The 7181-nt window shown below is 37.3% G+C and overlaps 1 protein-coding gene across 8 annotated transcripts; it reads left to right on the forward strand.

Annotated features, from left to right (window-relative positions):
* Window positions 1-65: 65 nt before the first annotated feature.
* Window positions 66-6798, forward strand: LOC111390363. Of its 8 annotated transcripts, XR_002701906.1 has the most exons (10): window positions 66-336; window positions 3422-4122; window positions 4460-4532; window positions 4624-4763; window positions 4850-5516; window positions 5627-5704; window positions 5817-5888; window positions 6005-6049; window positions 6169-6249; window positions 6345-6798. XR_002701906.1 is itself a non-coding variant. In XM_023015395.1 (9 exons), exons 5-9 carry the CDS (start codon window positions 5671-5673, stop codon window positions 6494-6496), a joined length of 384 nt encoding a protein of 127 aa, XP_022871163.1. In that variant the 5' UTR covers window positions 71-336; window positions 3422-4122; window positions 4455-4763; window positions 4850-5516; window positions 5627-5670; the 3' UTR covers window positions 6497-6798. The 8 variants fall into 8 exon arrangements, 7 of the variants coding, with proteins under 7 accessions (XP_022871163.1, XP_022871162.1, XP_022871166.1 ...); XM_023015395.1 differs by having other exon boundaries at window positions 71-336; window positions 4455-4763; XM_023015394.1 differs by having other exon boundaries at window positions 71-336; window positions 4460-4763.
* The last annotated feature ends 383 nt before the right edge of the window (window positions 6799-7181 follow it).

The following is a 7181-nucleotide window of genomic DNA, read 5'->3' on the forward strand; positions in this document are numbered from 1 at the left end:
TTTTAAGGAAAAGGGAAAAAAAAAAAAAAAAAAAAAAAAAAAAAAAAAAAAAAAAACTAGACAATTTGAAATTCACATTTCTCTCCTGCCCAAACAGTCTGAAACCCTCTTCCCTTTCTCACTCATTGAATGGTTCAGAGCTTACCCAATCTACGACCACCATGACGAAGCTCGTCGATGACGAAGATCGAAAGCATTTGGTGAACCGACTCCCGTTTGTCATTTGAATCGGCGAATCACAACAGCCCTCTGTCATTTGAATCCTCCAACGTAGAGCGCTCGACGATCGCCGTCAATGACCCCCTCATTGATGAAGACCGTCAGTAATATCTTCAGGTAGTGAAAATCAAGTGCGGTCAAAGTGTATGTTCTGTGAAGACCCAACTTTTACTCTTGAAAACTCACTTTGCTAGATATTTTCCGTGAACCAACTTAGAGTATCCAATTCAAGTATGCTCACTGTTTTCATGTATTTGTTTCTCTGGATAGATGACGATGTGGCATTTTGTTTGGGTTTGATTGCTCTGATTATTGATTTGTGGTCTGTGCTTAAATGAGGGCTTTTGTTTAATGAGAGAAGAAGAACTTTACCACAACTCAGAACCTTACCATGTATGGGATTTGGGTATTTTTCTGTTTTTCAGCGTGATCTTGATCTTAATAAATTGGGTTTTGACAAAGCTTCTGGTGTCCAAAAATGTCGAATTTATAATACTTGCTTTACCAATAGGTGTTGTGGACACCATAGTGTTCGAGATGATGAGGAACTCGAACTTGGGGACTAATTTTATATGCTGGAATAATTATTGTCCATTTGGACTTTATGTTGCCACAAAAGGATCCCATTGCATGCCCAATTGCCACAAAATTAAAATTGATACCTCGATCTTCAAAGCGCATCAAACAAAAAAAGCACCTCGACCATAGGGACCTCCTTATCAAAGGAATGTCACCCTCAATCACTTGGCTAATTGATAATTGGAGCATTGGCCAAATAATGGCATTAAAGGTCTTTGCTTGGTCTTAGACATAGATGTCATTTAAGTGCAAATCCCGACACAATGAGATCAACATAGACTTAAGTGCAATGAAAATATGTGTGCACATAACTAGTTACATGACTGGTGTTAGAAAAGCAAAAACCTCAACTAGAATACTAGAACTTGAGCTTAATCACGATTTCCAACAATGGAGATTTCATGAATATGATTGAGATTTGTAAAGAAAAATAGTAAAATAATTATAGTATATAACATCTAGTGTTTTTCTGTGTTTTGTTCATGTAACATAGTGATGTATTTTTCATGTTTTTCTTGTAATAAGTTTTAGAAGCAATTTGGCACTAGATCTATGTTCTTTTTATGTTTACTATATAGTATATAGACAATTTCATTTTATTTTTGTTTGTAGTTTCATCCATCTTCAAACATTAATGCTAGATAATATCGTAGCTCCTAAAACATAATTCTATGTGGCAGTACATGATATGTCCAATAAATAGGTCTCATAGCACGTCATTTAATTTAACTTATATTAATACCAAATACATGTGACATATGATGACATTTTGGTATCAGTCGTGAAAGCATTATTAATTTCCAAATGAGATTTGACATCATGTTATTGATAGGCTTTAGGAGTGGATAAAAGTTATCAAAATCATTGGACCAAACTATAGAATCGATCAGTTCAGTGCAATTCTACTCTAGTTCTAATTGGTTGTGGGATTATAATCGAGAATCGGCTAGTTCTAGTCCGTTTCTCGGTTGTAATACCAAGAACGAAAAATTTGATTTAAACCAAAAAAATTTAATCTATATTTTTAAATATGGTTAGTGCATTTTACTCTTTCTTACGAATTTTACTATATTATATCAAATTCATATTGAATAATATTGTTATTTTTAAACTCTAAAAAAATGATCTATTGAGTTTCATAAATGTAATTTAGCTTAATAAGAGGCTTGGTTTCTTTCATCCTTTTCAAGTTAGCATTTTCGAACTCGAAGTATAAAAAAATAAGTGATATTAGTACATGTTTTTAAAGAACCCATTCAAGTCAATAGTTAAATATTAAATGTAAACTATCGCATTTAATTTTAAAAAAATACAAATCATTAGTGTCAACATAAATCATTTTAACAAAAGATTATGGAGAAATTATATGTTAAACAATTGTAGTTTAAGAACTTGTATATTCAGACATTTTATTTACATATAGATTAGTAAATTTAACTTGTTCAAGGAACTTAATTGAATCGAACGTGTCGTTTTTGGTTTGGTTCTAGACTTAGATATAAAACCTATGGTTCAAAATGACTATTAGTACCCAATTTTTTATGATTCTCTTTGGATCCCGATCGAATTAAATCCATCTACTTCTATCGACTTTATTGAGCGATCTTACAACTTAAGTTCTTGATGTTATGTATGGATAATGTTAATCATTTGAGATTTGTGGTATATACGTGAGACATGTTTATATAATCATGTAATTGTTTTAATGATTTATTTAACACTTCGAAAAAGTATATCTATGCTTTACGTGTTTATGCTAGTATGCCCTCTCTCTTGTCGTCTGGGAACTCTTTTCAACTATGAAGTTTGCTTTCGAGATAGGAAAAGTATGAGTTCTACCTCTTTGTGTTTATGGCATACATTAGCGGTTAGTGGGAGTTGGAGATTGGGAAAATGTAGTTGTGTATGTGGCATTATTATTATTTAATTTTGTATAGGGTTAACACGTTCACTAGTTACAAAAATGTCGGTATATGGTGCACACAATTAGTTAATGAAAATTATTTAGAGGGAATTTACATACGTGTCCCTAAAATTTCGAATGCACAAAAGTCTTGAAGTGTGGGTACTTCCATTTTCCTAAAATATGAACCGTCTTTGCATTTGCATTTGCATGTACACTTATCGCCGAGTCATTCATGTAATAGGGTCATGTTTGAAGTCATTTATGTATACAGTCACATGTGTTCGTCATATAACCCGACCCTTCATGCTTAGAAAATCATGACTGTGCATGGCATACTATTTGAGTGGATCATTCACATTTTTGTTGTTACAATTGGCTTCAAACATGTATTACATGCTCTTACTTTGCATTCGTCTTGAAGTGATGGTGGTTTAGACGTCATCCTTGCCTGTCTCCTATGTTCACTTATGTTGCACATCTCACTTTAGTAGACAGCTCAATTCCCAATGAACTTTCGTTCTTGACATTTCGCCTCAGTTATTCTCGAAAGTTGACCTTACTTCAGCCCTGTTAAGATATCAACCGTCAGTTGCTACCAGTTTTTCTCAACAGTTCACTTAATCCATGCATGAATTCGATTCATTAAACTACTATTTACGGTATATTATGTTTAACATTATCATGTAACCCCTGACTTTTTCTCGCCGCACCTTGCAGAACAGATGGAATTTGAATTTCTCATTCCGGAAGATGCACGGTTGCAGACCCACATTCCCCAACGAAGCAACCTCAACTATGTCAAGATTGTGATGGAGCGTTTTGACGAGCACCAACGTGAGGACTTCCGCAACTCCTGCCTGAGGTTTTTGGCCGAGGTTCCAAACATACAATTCTCCACCTAACTAATTCAACAGCTGGTGTTTAGAACCATTCGTACTGATAAGATGAACGAGCCGTGGTTTAACGTGCAAGGCCACATGATGAGGTCCAGTCTGTAGGAGTATGTTGTTTTGACGGGGTTAATATGTGGTGTCTTCCCGGAGGGCGATCAATTCGCTCGAGTGCTAGAGAGGTGAAAGAGAGGTACTTCAAATCCATTGATAAGATTTCATTGTGCACAACTTCGGACTACTTTTGTTCGGCCTCCGACGACCCGAGCTGATAGCTACAAGCTCGGGTAGGATCTATTTGTCAAAAGAGTTTTTAGTTCTCTGGATAATAATTTCGGTATCGATTTGGACACACTATCAATTTTTGACGACCTTGACTTATTTTTTGCCTATCCTTGGGGTAAAGTCGGTTACAGACGTATTTTGAAGGGATTGTGGGGTGGTTGGGCAAGAAAATTCTGCGAGACCAAGAGGAAGAATGACAAGGAGATCACTTACACGGTTTACGACTTTCCCTTTGTCGTGCAGGTATGAATATTTGATTTTATTCTAGCATGCATGATTTTTCATAACTAGTGATGGAAACGGGGTGGGCTCGGGGTAGGGCGCCCCACCCCGCCCTGTTTTTCCCAAATCCTGCCCTCCCTGCCTTAGGTGGGTTCAGGACGGGGTAACTTTTTGCCCCATTTGTTGTCCTTTTTTTAAAATTTTTTTATTTTTTTATTTTTACATTTTCAAAGTTTCGAGTTATGTTATTATTAGAAAATAAAATATAAATTCAAAATGAATTTTTAACGGGTGAATTATCTAGAAACAAAATTATTGTTAATCTTTTTTTATTTTTTTCTTCATGGAGCAAGTTCAGGATGGGGATGCCTCGTCTTGCCAACCTATATAGGGTGGATTTTTTTGTCCTATTCGGGGTGGGGCCCGTCGAGGTGAGACGGATTTTTTACCATCTCTATTCACAACTACATTTTTGTGTTTCCAATTTTGCCAATTCTGCATAAAGTTTTCTTCCTGCAACAGGTATGGGCGTATGATGCGCTTCCGAAGATTGGAGAACGGTTTGTTGAGCGACTCGATGAATGAATGCCACGACTTTTTAGCTGGTCAGCAAGAAAACAGACACAGCATCGTACGTACGAGACATTTTCAGGAATGTACAGGTATGATCTATAAGGTTGTTCTTTCATAATGAACGTTTTGTTTTCTGCATACCTTCTTATCTGACTCTTGTAACCTTATTTTAAAGTTGCATGTGTACACAACACTGCGTCCCACCGTCGCTGAGTGTGAGCAAGCCTATGTGTCCACTCTCGTGCCATACAATGATTATCCATGCCTGTGCTGGATGACATTGCTAGGACTGTTGTCGCAGCACAGTTTAATGCATCGCATACCGGTAGTAGAGGTGGTGGACAGCCGTCTACGTAGGATCTTGATGACGGAGAGTCTAGTGGAGGAAGCGGTGAGGACTAGATGTCTGGACGTGATGACGGAGAAGGGTGGTTGAACAATGATCACAATGATAAGGATACTGAAGATAGTGGCGACGGCCACGGTGCTCGATCTTTCGACAGTGATGACACCTGCGGAGGGTAGACGAGTGTGTTTTCCACGCCTCACGGGGCCACGAGTTTCTTCTTCAGTGCGTGGGCCGTCGATACATACATGACCAGTTGGAACATCTGGAGCAAGCCTGACAAGAGGGAAAGTTGATGAGTTGCTATTGGACTAAAGAATCTTCATTGAAATGCGACACCGGATTGTGAAGCTTGAAATTGTCCAGCACGTGACCTCTGAATTTACAACACTCTGAGAGTTCATAGTTACCCTCGTGCCCCCATCTGGTCCGACCGCCACTGCAGCTGCCACAGATGCCGCGACTGAGGTCTGAGTTTCAGGTAGTTTACCAAAAGGTGTGTGTATTATGTGTGTAAATCTTCTACTTATTAAATGTTACCTATGTTGAGTAGTATTCATTATACCTGTCACTCACATTTTTGTTCGTGTCACAATTGTGATGTAGACGTATATGGAGGACACATTGAACTATGTCTGGATGAGCAGGATATGCCAGTGCCCACTGAAATCGAATATCTGCAAGGTATGTGGGTTATTTATGAGCAAATTGGTGAATTGTTATTTCATGTACTTTGCATGTTTTGAAAATTGCCAAAACTACTTTACTCACACCGTTTTATTGTTGTTTTCAACAGACCGAGCACACATTGAGCCATGCCTGGGCAATGACCCCGTGCCAATGCCCACTGGAACCAAAAAAGTGCAAGGTATTGGGTCGTTTATGAGGAATTCAAAATTTTTTATTTCATGGCATCTACTTACTTTGCAAGTTTCTGAAAATACGACAACTAATTTACATCAACTGATTGTCATTTTGAATTAGAAGGAGGACAAATTGACCCACATTTGGATGAGCAGGATGTAAACGGTATGTGCATTAGCCGAGTGAAAATTTTAACTTTCGTACTATTCTTTGATCTGCGCTGTAATATTTGCAAACTGGGAATGATGAACGCTCTGCATTTATATTTGGCATGTTTTCATTAGATGGAGAAGGCATGAAGCCCAAACATATGGCCTTGGTCAATGATAAAGAGTTGTTGACTTGCAACGTGACGGATGTCAAATGTAAGTAAATTGTCTATGTTACTAGTGGTTATGTTACGTATGGTAAGTGGAGGGCATTTCAGGTAAGTAACTTGGCCCATTTGGATTTTGTGTAGGCGGTGGGATTGAAATCCTAGTTCCCTCCACTGTAGCCGAAGTAGGAGGCGAAATTATTACAAAGAGACGGCGATCGGCACTACTACGACGTCTGGCACCTACTACCAGGACTACGTACACAAGGGGGAGGACGAAAAAAACAAAGAATTAAGTGTTAATGAATTACCGGGATAGCATGACGATGGTGTTAAACTTGGTTTTGCATTATTTTGAATTGGTTTAGGTGGTGAAGGATATTAATTTCTTGGATTATAAAGTTTTTACCTTTTTGCTTGAAATTACATTTGAATTGCTCTTGGGTAGCATGGTGACACTTTGACGCATTCCTCACATTTTGCATTATCTGTGGTAAATGCTGTGTAACTGTTTACTTTTGCTGACAATGTTTTAGTATTACAAACTACATAAGTTATCAATTTATTCTATTACGTGAATCGTGCATACGTTAGTTCATATCTTTTTTCATTTTTTGTCACACTCGTAGATTATATTGTGTAATAATTTTCATTCTCATTTTAAATATATAAAGAACTTGAAGACACGCACACAAATTATCATGCTATAGAATAATGAAACGACTGTTTTTGGTATTGTATGTCCCTTTTTCCAATAGAAGAGCTTTCCCAATATATTTATTTCTGTATAATAGAGGCAGGAAGGAGCTTCATTTCTTCACTTTCACAATTTTCTTCAAGGGACCCATATCAGAAATTGGGCTTTCTCTTCTTCTTCTTTAGGTACATTAATCGCATTCCTGCTGCTCTAGACTGAGATTGTGGGTGTCTAGTTGAAGAATGAGAATAAGATTTAGTATATTTGCAAATGTTGAATAAAAA

The sequence above is a fragment of the Olea europaea genome, unplaced genomic scaffold, assembly GCF_002742605.1.
Source record: "Olea europaea var. sylvestris unplaced genomic scaffold, O_europaea_v1 scaffold675, whole genome shotgun sequence".
Classification (NCBI taxonomy): Eukaryota; Viridiplantae; Streptophyta; class Magnoliopsida; order Lamiales; family Oleaceae; genus Olea; species Olea europaea.

Bases quoted from the DNA above. Each gene is read 5' to 3' on its own strand.
- LOC111390363 (XM_023015395.1), top strand. From the start codon at position 5,671: ATGCCAGTGCCCACTGAAATCGAATATCTGCAAG. The intron at 5,705-5,816 runs GTATGTGGGTTA...TGTTTTCAACAG, and splicing joins TGAAATCGAATATCTGCAAG to ACCGAGCACACATTGAGCCA. The intron at 6,250-6,344 runs GTAAGTAAATTG...GATTTTGTGTAG, and splicing joins CAACGTGACGGATGTCAAAT to GCGGTGGGATTGAAATCCTA.